The 17,912-nt window shown below is 34.6% G+C and overlaps 2 protein-coding genes across 2 annotated transcripts; one reads left to right on the forward strand and one right to left on the reverse strand.

Annotated features, from left to right (window-relative positions):
• The first annotated feature begins 4,052 nt into the window (after positions 1-4,052).
• Positions 4,053-12,972, forward strand: LOC141664405 (ubiquitin-activating enzyme E1 1-like). The gene is made up of 7 exons (XM_074470348.1): positions 4,053-4,209; positions 4,449-4,816; positions 5,472-5,689; positions 9,404-10,198; positions 10,450-11,318; positions 11,443-11,875; positions 12,047-12,972. Exons 2-7 carry the CDS (start codon positions 4,462-4,464, stop codon positions 12,641-12,643), a joined length of 3,267 nt encoding a protein of 1,088 aa, XP_074326449.1. The 5' UTR covers positions 4,053-4,209; positions 4,449-4,461; the 3' UTR covers positions 12,644-12,972.
• A 462-nt stretch (positions 12,973-13,434) lies between these two features.
• Positions 13,435-15,867, reverse strand: LOC141665597 (guanine nucleotide-binding protein-like NSN1). The gene is made up of 3 exons (XM_074471584.1): positions 15,586-15,867; positions 14,383-14,647; positions 13,435-13,840 (listed from the first exon to the last, which is right to left on the reverse strand). Exons 1-3 carry the CDS (start codon positions 15,865-15,867, stop codon positions 13,503-13,505), a joined length of 885 nt encoding a protein of 294 aa, XP_074327685.1. The 3' UTR covers positions 13,435-13,502.
• Between the last annotated feature and the right edge of the window lie 2,045 nt (positions 15,868-17,912).

The raw sequence follows: 17,912 nt of genomic DNA on the forward strand, positions 1-17,912 counted from the left end.
ACGGGGAAGCCATTTCACACACCTTCAAAACTTAATTTATATAAAGGCTACAAATTACAAAATAAATCAGGTAACTGAAATATGGAATAAAACAAAGTATGCAAAACATAAAAAAAGTCAAAATAGAATGTCAAGCAAACAAAATAAAGCAGATCATAAGTAAGCAAAAAAGGGGTTATAAATTACTAAATAAACCCATGATCGTGAACATAAAGGTATATGATAATGAAGTAAATTTTGAAGAGACGCTTACGTGAAAAATAAAGAAAGCTGACTCTGCGATGACACTGAATAGAAGCATTATTGTCCCGATGATTCAATGCCGGTGAGCATCAATGAAGCCATAAACATTTATACTTCACTAATTCAAATTGAAAGTCAGAACTTGAACATAAACATAACACATACAAAAAAATAATTTTAATATTAATTACAAAAATTAACCAATATATACAATTAATAATGGCTCAAATACAAATTTGCAAAAGTTGTCCCAATTTATGCTGGCTATGTTTATGAGTCAAGGTTGGGTGAAGAGGGCTACATTTTACCCCACTATTTATATATTTGCGATATATAAGTAATGTAGTATACGGTCTATTTTCAGCTGTTTGAAAAAATTAAACTTGTATTTGATTATATATCCAAAACATCTCTTCTCTTCTATATACAATAGGAGAACAAGGGTATAATTTCATGAGATTAAAAAGTCTCATTGAAAAGACTAAATTACCCCTATTTTTAATATTTATATAAAAGATGTGTTTTGTGAGAATGGAACTCAAGTTATTCCACTCAACTATACAACCTCTTACCACTACACCATATTGTCATATGTACTTTTTATCATACACATAATATGTAAGTGTGCTAAATGAATATTTTATTTAACTTTAAAGATACTTACTTGAATTCCGCAAAAAAAGATAGTTAGTTGAATATTTGTACAGTTAATTTTAAAGAATTGAATTCCAGATATAAAATTAGGCATAGTACATAAATGGATTATTATCTTATTTATTAATCATTTTTTAGTTTAAAAATATATCTCATATATTTTTAACATATTCTTTATTATAAAAAGTAATTAAAATGTACATATATAATTTTTAAAAAAATATTGAAAATAAAATCGCTTATATATAAATAATCTATATTGGTATTACATATTTAGATAAGTTCGGATTATAATGAGTCAATGCATTTTAGAACTTAGCCCATTATTAAAAAAATATTCGAAATTTGACTATATGACCCGGCCGAAAAACATCGTCACATTCTACGTTTAGTAAATTTAAATTACAAGCTCGGCGAAAAATATCTTACCAAAAATGTGAATTTTTTTAATATCTTATGTTAATATAAATTAATAAGTTTGAGGTCTTTATAGGATGAAGTCAATTGATTATTTATATTAAAATTATTAACTTCACTGGTAACGCATTATTATTTTTGGGATTTGTTCCAATTTTAAGAATATTTGAAATTTGAAATTTGAAATGAGATCTCACTAGATTTGTTAAAACTACGATGATATATTAAATCGATTTATTTTTCATTTTTCGCTTTAAAAAAACTAACTTTTTAAAAGGAATTCTTTTCGATCATCAATATTCATTGATCAAGATAATATTGTACAAATATTTTGAATTTTTCTAATAAAAGTTATATCTATACTATATTGTAGTGTTTGATTCAATGCATTTTATATTATTTAAGAAAAAAACATATATTGTTCAATAATTTGAAAGAATTAACCAGTTCAACTGATATTTACCAAACTTTATCGAACTAAAAATTTTTAATTTTAGAAGAATAGTATAAAATGTTATCAAATTATTATATGAAGAAATATTAGAGTCATAATGAAAGAAACTTAAAAACGGTTTAAATAACGATATAAATACATTTTTTCTTTCAAATTCTTGAAAAAATCATAAATATCAATAATAAGTCTTAAAAATAAATAATTCATTTTTATGTTACAACCATGATTGATACCCGGTTGCATGAAAAATAGATATGGATTGTTTGTCAGAGATAATGTGAATACTATATATAAATTATCGCAATTCATTTATTACATAATTTTAATTTTTGAATAATTATAAATGCATGTTATTTAAGTAATCAATTATCTCACTAGAAGTTAATAATGATTATACATGTACATAAATCAGATTTTAGCATATAAATGATTGAAACCATCATAATTACTAAGAGATGTAACATACAATAATTTACATGCTAACACACGCATACATATAACTTAATCTTACTTTGTTAACAGTAGTGTAAATAAAAAACCAACATTTTTCCATATATACATTTGTTGAATTTCAAAAACTAATATTTTTCATTAAAATCAACTTTAATATTAACTATAATGTAAATTTTACGTTATTGTATATTATGATTGCAATTCATTCTGACTTCAGTTATGCATTTTTTATCTTTTTAAATTAAGTAAGTTAATTGTAAGTTAGTAGTGAACTCAATAATAGTATAGAACAGTAAATATAGTTTATTTAAATAAAATTCAAGATTTTTTTTATCATAGGTAACCCGCAGCCGCTACCCTTCGGGTGCGCATTGGGTAAAACCTACGTGTTCACGTAATAGCTTGCAAATTACGTGAACCAAGGTAAACCGCATTTAAGCGACATGCTCTCAGGAGGCATAATCATAAATTCTCCTCACGTGAGATTCGAATTGGTCAACTCTGTATTCAACATATATGTTAATTTGTAACTTTTTATTTGTAAACATACTAACGGTATTCTACAGATTAAGTTTAATCGTTTCGTTTTAAACGTACTTTTGAAACGTACACTTTTGAAACGTACACTTACTACCTTATTTATATTCATTCATTAAATATAAAAAAACGGGTAAGAAAAAATATAATATAATAATAGTTGAGGGATATTCACTCCTAAAAGTGAGTAAGTATTCGAAACTTTTAATGTTATTGAAGGGGACATGGAGCTTGTTAGAGAGAAAATTTATCTCAATTTCTTTAAAATTTGCCTCAAAAAATGACATGTGCCTCGCATAGGTGTTATTATGCTAGTTAGTAACAGTGACTCAACAAATATTTTCAAGCACTCGGCACTGATTCTCTATCGAATATTTGATAACTTATTATAGTTACATTGTTGTAGGTCAAAATATTTTTATCCACAATAGACTATTACTAATTTATTGGTCTAATTAAAACTGGAGAACCGATAATTGTAAAAAAAATCTTTCATACACTGTTCAAACATGTTAGATAATATTATATGTCATATTATACACACATTTACACACAGAGAACATATTATGCACACATATGATGCTATTGTAGAGATTTGTTTTCGGAAGAATTTTAATTGGACTACACTGACTCTAGTCAAAAGAGTTTTTAATAAGTTAAATATATTTTAATTTAATCAATTACATTTTAATTTATTTTTTAGAAGGTGATGGTGACCTGTTTGGAAGACTTTTACCAATAGAACAAACGAAATCATGTATTGTTCATAATAATATAATATATAGATTAAAAACAAAAAATAAAATATAGTAAGTGTAAAAAAAAATCTCATTTCTCTTGTAGAATAGTGAATCCTATGCTTTTGTTGAATAATGGTCCTTAATCTCACAATTTGGAAGTAAATGGTCCAAAAAGGTATACATGGCCTTTAATATCGTAAATAAACGCAAATAAAATATGCTTATGTCAACCAAACTGAAAAAGCACTATTCCGTTATTGGGCCTCAAGTTGGCCTCTAAAAATTCAAAACAACGCATTTGTTACATGCGTTCTTAGTTAGGAAGCGCATCATCCGTTTGAATCATAAACGCATTTTTTGGATGCGTTTTCAAATTTTTATATTTTTAAATTTTTTAATAACTTTTTTATATTCTAAAATTAATATGAACGTAAATAAAAAATGTGTTTTGCAGAAACGTAAATAAAAATTACGTTTTGAAGTGATAAAAAAAATTATTTTTCCAGATTTTGAGATTTTGGGTCATTTCTCAAAAAATTATAATAAAAAGGGCCAATACCCGCTTGTGTTGTCGATGGAGGACAAATAAATCAAATTAAAGTGAAGAAACCTAGCAGGGGTGAAATACTGATTTCTGAAGAAGCATCATCTCGAAACTCAACAATCTCTGATTCCAAACTTATCATCCTCCACTTCACGTTGCTTCCATCGGTACGTTTCTTATCTTTCCCCTCTCTTTATAATCCTTATCTTAGTTTTCACTTCAAGTATATAAATTATTTTTTTTATTATTTTATATTCTATATTTATCTCGCAATTATCAATCTTGCCCTAGGTTTTCTGCTAATTAACAACTTCAACTTTAATTACATTGCTCCTTTGTTAATCTGTGCGATCTTCATTTCTGTGATTTTAGTTGTTTATAGAATGATTTGTGATGTTATATACAGTTTGTTGCACTATATGCTTCCTAAAAAGAGATCGGGTGAAGGTGTAGTTGTAGGTGGTGATATCGTAAATAGCGGTAGTGATTCTGGTAGAATAGTTAAGAAGCAGAAGACAGGTTGTTTGTTTAGTTCGAGTAACGAAAATACAAAGAGCGGAGAGGTTGGGAACGGTGGAGGTGGTGTTAGTGGTGTAGGCGGAGAAGGATGCGGTGTTGAGAAGCGAAGTATGGCGTTGGGTGATGAAAGTCAGCAGGAGATAGATGAGGATTTACATAGTCGACAGCTTGCGGTTTATGGACGGGAGACGATGAGGCTGCTTTTTGCGTCGAATGTACTTGTTTCTGGAATGCAAGGTCTTGGTGCTGAAATCGGTATGTGTTTTTAGTTTAGGAGTAGTATGATAGCATTTGTGTTTTGTTATGGAGGAGTGTTTGTTGATTTGTAGTGAATTTCATTGTGCGAGTTTTACTCTTAGGAAATGTTTGCCTTGAATACTGTTAGTAGTTATCTTTTCAGTTGTCTAAAAAAACCGGTCTTGAATCGGAATCAGTTATTTATTTCCCTGTTATAAATTGGATTTGGCTGGGATTTGAGTTGTATTTGTCTTTTTTTCCCATGTCTAACCTCATAAGTTATTTTAATCATATGTCTTATTGTGCATTGATTGCTTAGATTAATTGTGATATAATATGGTATTGGATTGTGGTATAAAGTTTATATGATGATGTTAAATGATCTAATTAAGAAGCCAGTAATTTCTATTAGAGTATTTCAACTACTCTGTTGGCTAATGACAAAGTACTGGCACTTTCCTTTTATAATTGACAAATATATAAATTAGCTTGATTCTTTTAAAATTGGTTTTAGAGAATATTCTTGTATTGTATTTTGATGAAAATAAATATGGTCAAGTATAGATTTTAGTTTTTTGGGGGGGAGTGTTTAGTTTTCATGTCTCAGTTAGTCACTAGTGAATAGTAAACTCCTACCTGTTTAACAGTGTTATATTTTGTAAATCACATGCAGCAAAGAATCTTATACTAGCTGGTGTCAAGTCCGTGACGTTGCACGACGAAGGCAATGTTGAATTGTGGGATTTGTCTTGCAACTTTAATTTTACAGAGAATGACATTGGTAAGAACAGAGCACTTGCTTCCGTTCAGAAGCTGCAGGAGCTTAACAATGCTGTTGTGGTTTCCACTTCAACTGAAAAATTGACCAAAGAGCGACTATCTGATTTTCAGGTAATTTTTTTAAGATCAATCACCACTTTATAGATCCTATGGTCTGAAATCATCTATACGATCTTATTATTGTAAAACCAATACTTAATTATTATTTTTGAAGAATAGCTAACCATTATAGATAATAGCATTGGAGCAAAATACCTTTTTCATCAACCAAATCTTAGCTAACTATTATTTTATACTCCCTCCGTCCCACCCATCTGTATACATATGGGGTGTGGCACGGAGGTTAAGAGAAAGTGTAATTTAGTGGAGAAAAGTAAGAAATGTGGGTAAAGTGGCGGCACAGTGGCGACACCGATTTATATTTAATGTATAAAGTGGGTGTAGTGGAAGAAAGTAGTGGATGTGCGTGGGTAGTAGTTAATTTAATATTATAAACCTTTAGTATTTTTGGAATGTATAGAATTGAGAGGGACGTCCCAAAAAGGAAACTGAATTGAATAGGACAAAGGGAGTATTATTTTAGCCAACCAATATATCTAACCCCGTTGGCGATGCTCTAACAGTAGTCGATGTTTTTAACTTCTCTTATCTGTTTCTGATAAACAATTACTTGCATAATTGTGTTCATGTAGTAATTCTTACTATTTTTTTTGCTGGAAAATTAGTTTAACTGTTTGTAACCTTTAAAGCTGTATCTGAATTGTAAATATGTCTATTGACTGAATTGATTTTCCAAAATGATTTCTTTATTAGCATACATAGTTTTGATAGGTATATTTTGGATAAGGCCAATTGTATTGAAATAAATAAAGTTCGCCAGCAAACTGATCATAACATCTGGTCATAACCACCCGCCTCTGTTTTAACAGAGGACATAACATCTGGTCATAAATTACCCACCTGGCCGTCCTCAACATTCGGAAAAAAACCGCCATTAAACATCCTAATAGAATGATCAATAAACTCAACCCCAGTAAATTACTGTCGATCACATTCACTACCTAACTTTGAAAACCCTTCTATCCACCACCAGCATGGTTGTCACGGCACTTGACTAGTGACTTGTGTGAAGTCTTTTTTTTTTGGATTAACTTGAGCTGATGACTTGCTGTTTGTAGAAACGGCTTCCGAAAGGTGGACTAGTCACAGCTGGTGCAAAACCAGGTACAAACCTGGCTACAGGTTTGAATTAAAAATAAGTCCCAAAAATCAAAACCCTTCACCTAATCTGTACTGTGGACGCTGGCACGACACAAAGAGAGGAGAGGAGAGAGAGAATCGAGAAGAACAAGAAGAGAACAGTTAATTTGTTTTATAAAACTCTCAAAATATGGATTTTAATTACTGAACCTATATGTTTACTTTGTTGATTACTTAATTGTTACTACTGATTTACCGTGTACTGCACCTAATGCATGTTACTTAATCAATTTGTTTTTATAATAGTCACGATACATGGATTTCAAATTTCAACTACAAAACCAATTGAGTCACTTGTTCAGTTTGTTAATTGTTACAACAATCTGGTATATTAAAATTATGTATAATACGCATATTGTATTATATAGATATATAGTTTATTATTATTAATTTGTTCACTAGTCGACGAGCTATACCCCCAGCAATTCAGACTTACCACCGTGACAACCATGTTCACCAGACTACGAAACCCTAGTGGTTTGTTTTTTATTAACTGATACTATACCATGCAGCCCCTTAATTCTGTCAGACCCTCCCAAAATTCCCTAGCAACCATGTAAGAGGCCAACCCAAATCGTCCTTCATATGGTGAAAATATCGTTGTGGACATCACAATTATTTCTCCTCAATGCTTAAATCCCAAACATTGCAGACTTGAAGTAGACAAATTAGAGCCACAGAATAGAGTTGCCCTACTAGCAAATACCAGCAAGTAATTTCACGATTGGACCAGACTTGTATAGACATTACAATCCAAATTTATACAACACCGACCAAATCATTCAGAACTTCAGGAGATACATTTATTGAAGCCCGGTCTTAGCAGGCCCTAGGTAAAGATAGAGAGAAAATCGGCCTTGTAGGTTATTAGTTTTGATTTATTGACGTCTATCAATTCATTCCTAACGCATAGTTAGCACATGACGATGGTCTCATCCAATTATATGCTTGTTTGTATGGACGGATGAATACTCCTCCTTTAGATTTTACAAAGGGTCAGGATTAGCCAATTCAGTGTGGCTTCTACTAAAGGTAACACGCTATGACTAAATTGGCTAATAATGACCATTTATAAAAAAAAAGCATCTTACTGTTCAAACATAACTTAGTTTTAGGAAGATTTTTACCGAGGGAATTTATCAATTTTAACAAATGTGGTCAATTCTGACCAATGTGGGTATTTAGCCGACTATACAAGTTTTTAAAGGCATAGGGAGGGAGAGGCTGAGCACATTCACCTATTTTAAATTTATCAATTCTTAACCAATGTCGATTCTGACCAGTGTGGGTATCTAGCTGACTTCGCAAGTTTTCAAAGGCATAATGACGTTGTAGAGAAGAAAATTTGTCAAATTGGAGCACATTTACCTGTTTAAATATATAAATTCTATCAAATGTGGTATATTCTTTACATATTCTTAAAGAAAATGATACCAATGTCTTTAGCTGACTTTGCAGCTTTCATAGGCATAACGAAATTCTAGAGGAGGCGTGTCATATTTGGACAACAAGTTGCACATTCTTAAAGAAAATGATACCAATGTCTTTAGCTGACTTAGCAGGTTTCATAGGCATAACGAAATTTTAGAGAAGGAGACGTGTTATATTTGGACAATAAAGCGGTCTAGTAGGACTATAAAGTTTGGGCCATCCTTGAATATAAACTATGGGAATATCTTTCATATTTTATATTCGAGAATGACTGTACTAATTACTATTTAACTATCTACCATAAATAAAATTACAAGAATGACTGATGACCATTATAGGGAATTAGTAACAACACTGAATAGAAACCACAATGAGATGTATCACGATATAAGTATAAAGTCCTTCAGCAAGGAAACTTCATTGAAGTGTATGGCTCATGGGTGTGTGGCATTGGCCTGGAATGCTGTTTTTGGTATGAGAACTATTAAATACAAAATTTTAGGAAGTAACTATTTATGTTGTATTCTTGTTATATAGGGGTTTTGTTAACTACATATATTTTTTGAAAACTCAGGAATGAGGGAAATTTTTTTTGCCTGCAATTGTTATTTCTTTAAGAATTTCTATTGTGCTCTAATAGTCTAATTTTCTTCTCATTTCTCTAATTGTATGAACTTCCGTTTCTGGTTTTTGAGGGACTTGGTTGCTCTGCAATATGCAATGTCAAATCTCAGTGTGTAGTTCACCGTTTCCATATTATATTCCATGTTGCAAAAAAATAACTTACGAATTTGTGTGATAAACTCTATCCTTTTACATGCTTTGCATGTTTTTCAAGCTTGTTTTTTTTAAGTTGGATGCCCTTTACTTTGGTTTGTATTCTTTATTATACACATTGTTTAGGAAGAATTTGCAGCTTCAACTTGTACCAATGTTTTATTACCATTAGAATCGTAACTTAATCTATGTATTCAATCTTAGTTAAATCATTATTTACTAAACTATCAGTTTCACCATTAGCAGTTTTGTTAGTTTCGCACTTTGTATATGTTGCATTTGATGTGTGTAAAATGCTATTTATTATCATACTATTCCACACACATGGAAGTAATACCATGTTCTAATTTCCGGCAGGCTGTGGTTTTTACGGATATCGATCTGGCGACTGCAATTGAGTTTAGTGATTACTGTCATAATCATCAACCATCTATTGCATTCATAAAGACTGAAGTGAGAGGTCTATTTGGTAATGTGTTTTGTGATTTTGGCCCGGAGTTCACTGTGGTTGATGTTGATGGTGAGGAACCTCACACAGGCATCATTGCATCTATTAGTAATGATTCATCTGCACTTGTATCATGTGTTGATGATGAAAGGCTCGAATTCCAGGATGGAGATCTTGTTGTGTTCTCAGAGGTTCGCGGAATGACAGAACTTAATGATGGAAAGCCACGAAAAATAATTAATGCAAGACCATATTCTTTTAACCTCGATGAAGACACAACAGAGTTTGGGCTGTATGAGAGAGGAGGTATTGTCACCCAGGTGAAGCAGCCCAAGGTTTTGAATTTTAAGCCATTAAAAGAAGCACTTAAAGACCCAGGAGAATACCTGCTTAGTGATTTCTCCAAATTTGACCGGCCACCACTCTTGCACCTGGCTTTTCAAGCACTTGACAAGTTTGCATCTGAAGCAGGACGCTTCCCAGTTGCTGGTTCTGAAGAAGACGCACAAAAGCTCATATCTATTGCAGGAAACCTCAATGAGAGCTCAGGACAAGGGAAAATAGATGATATTAACCCAAAACTTTTGCGGCAATTTTCCTTTGGTGCTCGTGCTGTGCTGAATCCCATGGCGGTTATGTTTGGTGGAATTGTTGGTCAGGAGGTTATGAAGGCATGTTCAGGAAAGTTTCATCCACTTTTCCAGGTTATCTCCATATCTTTAATTGTACTAAATTGCTTGATCTTGGATCTGTATTTGTTTCTTTATTCGCGGTTTTTTTGAGTATTCATGGTGGCTTTTAAGTTAGATCTTTACGGTTTGGGCTTGAATTGTTTTTCTATATAGATATCACAGTTGTTTATTGCCATTTTTTCTCCTTGGCCTATTCCCTATATGCACTATGCAGCATGAATCCTTAATTTTTTTGGAATTTTGTGATTGAAATTTTTCTACAGTTCTTCTACTTTGATTCGGTCGAGTCACTTCCCACTGAACCATTGGAAAAGAGTGATCTTGAACCACTGAACAGCCGTTACGATGCACAGATATCAGTGTTTGGGGCCAAACTTCAAAAGAAACTTGAAGATGCTCAGGTTTTTGTTGTTGGTTCTGGTGCATTGGGCTGCGAGTTTCTTAAGAATCTGGCTTTGATGGGAGTTTCATGCGGCAACCAAGGAAAACTAACAGTCACCGATGATGATGTAATTGAGAAGAGCAACCTGAGCAGGCAATTTCTGTTTCGCGATTGGAACATTGGGCAGGCAAAATCAACCGTTGCTGCTACTGCTGCTGCATTATTAAATCCCGCTCTACATATTGAAGCATTGCAGAATCGTGTGGGCCCGGAGACTGAGAATGTTTTTGATGACACCTACTGGGAGAACCTGAGTGTAGTTGTTAATGCCCTGGACAATGTCAATGCTAGGCTGTATGTTGATCAAAGATGCTTGTATTTCCAAAAGCCACTTCTAGAGTCTGGAACTCTGGGGGCCAAATGCAACACTCAGATGGTCATTCCTCATCTGACAGAAAATTACGGTGCCTCAAGGGATCCACCAGAGAAACAGGCACCTATGTGTACAGTGCACTCATTTCCACACAACATTGATCATTGCTTGACATGGGCGAGGTCAGAATTTGAGGGCTTGCTAGAGAAAACACCGGCCGAAGTAAATGCTTATCTTTTCAACACAAGTGAATATACTTCTGCAATAGTAAACGCTGGCGATGCTCAGGCTAGGGACAAACTGGAAAGGGTTCTCGAGTGCCTTGATAAAGATAGATGTGACGCATTTCAAGACTGCATTACATGGGCTCGTTTAAGGTTCAGCTTTGTTTAAATTTCACTATTTTTTCCTTGTATAGAATTAGATGCACAGGAGCAACACTGCCATATTGCATACTCTATTATATTGTTGCGTGATCCATCACACTGTTCATGGCTGTAGGTTTGAAGATTATTTCTCCAACCGTGTGAAGCAGTTGATTTTTACTTTCCCGGAAGATGCCTCGACCAGTACTGGAGCCCCGTTTTGGTCTGCCCCTAAACGCTTTCCCCAACCACTGCAGTTCACTACTTCTGATTCAAGTCACTTGCATTTTGTCATGGCTGCTTCCATTTTACGTGCCGAGACATTTGGCATTCCTATCCCTGATTGGGCCACACAGCCCAAGGCTTTGGCAGAAGCTGTTGATAGAGTGATGGTTCCTGAATTTCAACCAAAGAAAGGTGTCAAAATTGAGACTGACGAAAAATCCACAAACCTCTCTGCATCTTCTATAGATGACAGTGCAGTTATCAATGAATTGATCATGAAGCTAGAGCACTGTCGGAAAAATCTTTCCCCCGGGTTTAAGATGAAACCAATTCAGTTTGAAAAGGTCTTCTTTTCCAACTATAAAAGTGTGTTATTATTTAGGATTGTGTAAACCATTTCCTATTTCTCATGTATGTCATAATGTGGCATGCAGTGTAGATTACTTGGCTTTAAAATTAAATATTCCTACGAGGGATGAGGCTACGTATCCGCCTAACTAGTTTTCTTGCTCCAGGATGATGATACAAACTACCACATGGATATGATAGCTGCACTGGCCAACATGAGGGCGAGAAATTATAGTATCCCTGAAGTTGACAAGCTGAAAGCTAAACTTATTGCTGGAAGAATTATCCCTGCAATTGCAACCTCCACTGCAATGGCTACAGGTCTTGTTTGCCTTGAGCTCTACAAGGTTCTGAATGGAGGGCATAAAGTGGAAGACTACCGCAACACATTTGCAAACCTGGCTCTACCTTTGTTTTCCATTGCTGAGCCAGTCCCACCTAAAGTCTTCGTTCACCGCAACATGAAATGGACTGTATGGGATAGATGGATTGTCGAAGGAAATCCAACATTGAGGGAGCTTCTTCAGTGGCTATCGGAAAAGGGCCTAAATGCCTATAGCATTTCATGCGGAAGTTCTCTTCTCTATAATAACATGTTTCCTCGACACAAAGATCGAATGGATAAAAGGGTTGTGGATTTGGCAAGGGACGTGGCAAAGTTGGAGCTCCCACCTTACCGTCGACATTTCGATGTTGTGGTGGCCTGTGAGGATGACGATGACAATGATATTGATATTCCTCAGATATCAATTTACTTCCGCTAGATTTATCAGTCTATCGTTAGATACTTTGCCTGCCCGCAAGATGCCATTAGGTTAGTTGATGGGGAGTACACAATTGTTGATCTACCTTGTGTACTTTTTCAATACATATATCTGGGTAACTATGAGTATCTCGCTATTGCATGACCTTGTTGGATGGTTCAAAATTTGAATTTCTTTAATGTATCAGATTATTAAGAGATTAGAAGTCTACCATGGGTGTTTGGCCTTTCGGTAGTTTTTGTAGTCTATTAGTTTGCACAATGATGGAGCCTAATGTGTGATTATCAGGCTTGACAAATATTAGTATAGCACTTTGGCTTTCATTCCTACTTTAGAAAGTGTCATGTTCTGTATCATCTCCAACCTTTTGTCATCCTCATTGTGGGGGTGCTATAGTAACCATCCTTTTTCTGAGATATTATCATACTGTGGAGTGGTAGAAGAGATATTGCAGCTACTCCCCTTGGCCGTCTGCCTGACCATTATTTGGTGTTGGCATTTAGGTCAACTACAGGCTAGCTATGTTTTCCCTTGTATGTGTTGGTACTTGGTAGTCGCACTTACGGTTTGCTTTACTACGAGCAGGTACCGAATTTCTCACATTATAGATATCAGAATTTATAGTGGTACTTATTATAGCCCTATATTTGTGATGGCCAAATAACCATATAGTTTAGTTATATGACCCATAATGCTGGAATTTAGAATGCTTGAAAGCAATTTTCAGGTACTGGGGCATCACCAATGACAAACACAATGCATAGAACAATCGATCACAAAATTTGGTTTCGTTTATTCTTGTATATTAAATTTGTAACCAAGAGAAATAGCCTGATTAGACAAATGGTGGTGTTATGGATCAACCATAAACATGCTCCGTTTTTTTTGAACCATAAACATGCTCCATTCTAATGATACAAGAGAATATATATCCTAAAAGATGCCCAGTGCTTATACAGAAGTAAGATCGGTAATATACAAACCTCAGCCATCTTCTTATCAAAAGTAACAGTACCAGTTGCCACCATTTCAGTAGGTTGAAAATTTCAGAATCAACGTCTATAATCCCACCCTTTTTGAGCTTGCCTCTAGCAGTTGCTACGATCTGAAGAAGAAATTCATCAGCTGAATCAAAATTGGGGATCTTAAATATGGATACCAACGTCTCGGCAGGACATAATTTAAGAATTTCCCTTACTGCACAAAGTAGACATTGAACAAAAAGAATTAATATGTACCAAGCTAAGCTGCAACATTGCAAAAATAATAGGTTGATACTTGTAGATAATAAATTTAAAAACATACACATTTCAACGGTTATGGATTCTGAGACTGAGACTGTACAACATGAATATTATTGTAAATAAACTGTAACTCCATGTGAATCAAGCTTGTTAAGAAATATTAATTCAAGCCATTGACAGTCAGGAGGTTTACAAGTTAATTTCCCTTTTTCCAAAAAATATAATATATAACCTTGTGTGGAAAAAATAACCATACGATGTAATTCACAAGGAACAACCAACGGGCCCTTGAGTTATTATCTTAAAATATCTGATACTAATCATTAATTATACAGAAAATTCTACCCCCAGGATGACATTAACACAATAAAGATCAGCATCTATTTGGTTCGATAAAATCATAAAACTGGATTATTATTCTAGGAGATCATATGCTTATGTGTATGATTCACTACATACAATATGAAATTTCTGACGATTTGTTTACTCTATTACCTGGACCAGCAGGATCTTCTAACTTCTCAATTCTCTTGCAATTTCGAAGAGCAATAGATGCATCACTCTCTCCAGATCTTGCCATAACTACCCCAGGGCAATCCAACAATTTAACATTTTTATCTAACTGAACTTCTTGCATAGATCTGGTCAGTCCTGGAGTAGCACCAACATTGACAACATGACATCTCCTCAAGCTGTTAATAAGACTACTCTTTCCAACATTGGGTAGGCCTACAACACCAACTGAAATTGATTTCTTCATCTGCAAGGGAAACATGCTGTTAATCAGAGTTTAAACAATATTGAAGATGAATGCAAAAAAGAAAAAGAATTCAGAGGGCAAACAACTATATACGAACAAAAACCAAGCTATACATATATAAACATCTTTAGTCCTGACCATAGTCAAAACTCTTCGGTGCAATATTATGATCATGCTAACTATTCACAAGCTGGACATTCCTGCCCGTATAGGCAACCCTTATATAAGAAGCTTAAACTCCAAGATAGTTCAAATCTCCTAACAGTTGACAAGATCCACTCCATTCGCAGCAAGGCCACAACTTATGATGAAATCTGCAATAGGCTTCAAGCTTCATATTCATAAAGTTTGAAAATAAAACCTACTCTTGTCAACCCCCTTCAAATAACCTTACATATAAGTAAACAACATATCACATAAGTTGGGTGGGCAGTGAGTGGCTAACACATAATACAAGTTAAAATAAACTATTACTATACGTGTTTACATTCTATTCAGCTGGTGTGCAACAAATACTACTTGCTAAGTGGCTCAAAGTACCGAGCCTAATCCAATATACAGATTCACTTGTACAATGATTATAGGCAAAACATTAGGAGGTCACAATCTGTGTCGTTGGTGTTGAAACAAGAACAGAAGCTGCTGCCAAAGTCGCTATAAGAACAGAAACAGTACTGTTTAACCTCTGTCCTCTTATCAAAAGAAGTGGGATTCCACTAGGCTATAAGCCAAGGACAGGAACTATTTTCACCCCTAGCTACTTTCTATGAAGTTAGACTATGATCTTAAGCTCCCATGGCAAGATGTACAGATCCATATCATTAGCAGAAACACTACAAGCATGACCGCATACCATACTCATGTAGATATAACAATAATGATGTGGTTTAAATTTAGGTGATTTAAAAAAAATAACAAACTTTTATATCAGTCCATACCTCATGGCTTCTTGAGTAGTTTTTAAGCAATTTGATAAGCGTTTCAGCTCCAAGGCAGTCACTGGTTTGAAGAAGATTGCTAGATTTTGCAGTAGCTTTGGCAGCCTTCGCAGTCTTCGGTGCAGATTTCCAACCCAAGTTTGACCTCTGCTCTTGGGTGCTACACTTAAAAGCTACTGTTGGTAGTTCTTCTCTAAGATACTTCAGCCACTTCTCAACAGCTTCCCGAGGGACAAGAGCTGTAATGTAAGAACACAATTTAAAAGTGGGAAAATGAAGCATGAAGGAGGATACTTTTGAGACTAACAAATTTATTACCACAATTTATTAGTGTGATTAGATGTCACTACACTTAAAATATTAAAAGATTCTATAAGAATTGCATAGGTCGCCAAATATAATTTTTGAGAAATTGTACAACAAAATTCTAAATCTGAATTGAATTGTCTATAAAATCCGCTATCTGTTACAAAATGGAAATTTTATAACACATGTTAATGTAACGCGTGTTCTTGCATGTAATTAACAAGTCTCGTATCCGTTCTCGTATCCGTGAACGGATCGCTCTGAGCTGAGCTGTTTTAACCTAAAAGTGCTATTGCGGCAACCCATCACAACATAACTGGGGCAATAATCTCTTCAAGAACAGTCAAGTCTTCTCGAGAATTTGGCGACTCAGATGATTATCTAATTCTGATAAAACTTCATAGAGCTAAGTGATTTTCTCTAATTTTTTGTCAATTTAGTCTCTAATTATATTTTGTTTGTGCCTTCGTGTTTGTTTCGTTATTTGGTTTAATTTACCTGTTCTTGTTAATTTGTGATATATAAATGTCTCATTGTTGCGCGTATAGTAATATTCCCAACAATCTTGAAGAGATTATTTGTCTTATATTGTAATTAACAAGAAGGTTAACGAAACCGGTGATGTTCTTAAGACTGGTTCTGATTCTGGCGTTACTGCTACCATTGATTGGACTACGTATCGTTTTCCCCAGCCTATTGATTTATGTGGTATGCCTGATAAATTCAGTGGTGGGGCTTCTTTTTCTCGTTGGCAGAAAAAGATGAAGCTCTGGTTAATGGTTAAGGGTCTATGGTCAGTGGTGCAGTATGATCCTCCTGTGTTGGATCAAGAGAAAGCTGAATTTGTTAAGGTTTATGCTTTATGGGCTGAGAAGGATGGGGTGGCTAGGGCAGCCATTTTGGCAGCCTTGGTGAACACCTTGTTCGATGTTTATTCATCAGATGCCTATACTGCTAAGGTCTTATGGGATAAGCTGGACCAAACCCACAATACTGATTTTCAAGGACTTGAGAAGTATTCTGTGGCTAGGTTTCTTGATTTCAAGCTGGTGGATGGAAAATCCATGCCTGAACAGGTTCATGAGTTTGAGATGTTGGTTCATGTTTTGGGTGAGTCTGGTATGGTCTTTCCTGAGAAGTTTCGGGTTATGTCAATGATTGAAAAGCTCCCTAAGTCTTGGAAATAGTTTGCTCTCTCCCTGAAAAGATCAAAAGGAGAGATCACATGGACTAACTTGATGTTGGACATCTCTGTGCAGGAGCAACACAAGTCCAAACAAGGACATGTGATGCTTGCTGAACATGGGAGCTTGAAGGTGAATGTAGTGATTGTAGAACATAAAAAAGGTAGTCACTAAGTAGGGTAACACTAAACCTGACAAGAATAAGGATAAGAAACCAAAGGCAAACAAATCATGTTGGTCTTGTGGACAGGTTGGTCATTGGAGTAAGGACTGTCCTAGTAAGAAAGTTAAGAAAGATGGAGTGGTAGCTCAAGAAAATACTGTGCTTGGACTTGAAACCACGAGTGGGCCTATATCTAACATGGTCACTGGTGAGGTTGTTGCCTCTGGAATCGATGACGGGTATGTTACTTACAACCTTGTACTACTTTCCACTTATCTGTCACATGAGTGGTTGATTGATACTGGAGCTAATGTGCATATTTGTGCTGATATTAGTTTGTTCGTATCTTATCAACAGAGTCATGGAGTAACAGTGACGATGGGGAATGCTAGTGCTGCACAAGTTCTTGGAGTAGGAAACGTGGGCTTGAAGTTTGCTTCTGGGCGTATTCTGTCTCTTACTAGAGTGCATCATGTACCCTCTATTCGTAGAAATATAATAAGTGAAAATTGTTTAGTTAAGAATGGCTTTGAACTTTCTTTGAAATGTAATAAAGTAGTGATTACTCACACTGGTACATTTTTTTGGCAAGAGTTACTTGTCTAATGGTTTGTTTTTAATAAATGTTGAACTCATTTTGGGTGATTTTATTAATGATAGTTTTGAACCTTCTG

The sequence above is a fragment of the Apium graveolens genome, chromosome 6 (assembly GCF_009905375.1).
Source record: "Apium graveolens cultivar Ventura chromosome 6, ASM990537v1, whole genome shotgun sequence".
NCBI classification, from domain to species: Eukaryota; Viridiplantae; Streptophyta; class Magnoliopsida; order Apiales; family Apiaceae; genus Apium; species Apium graveolens.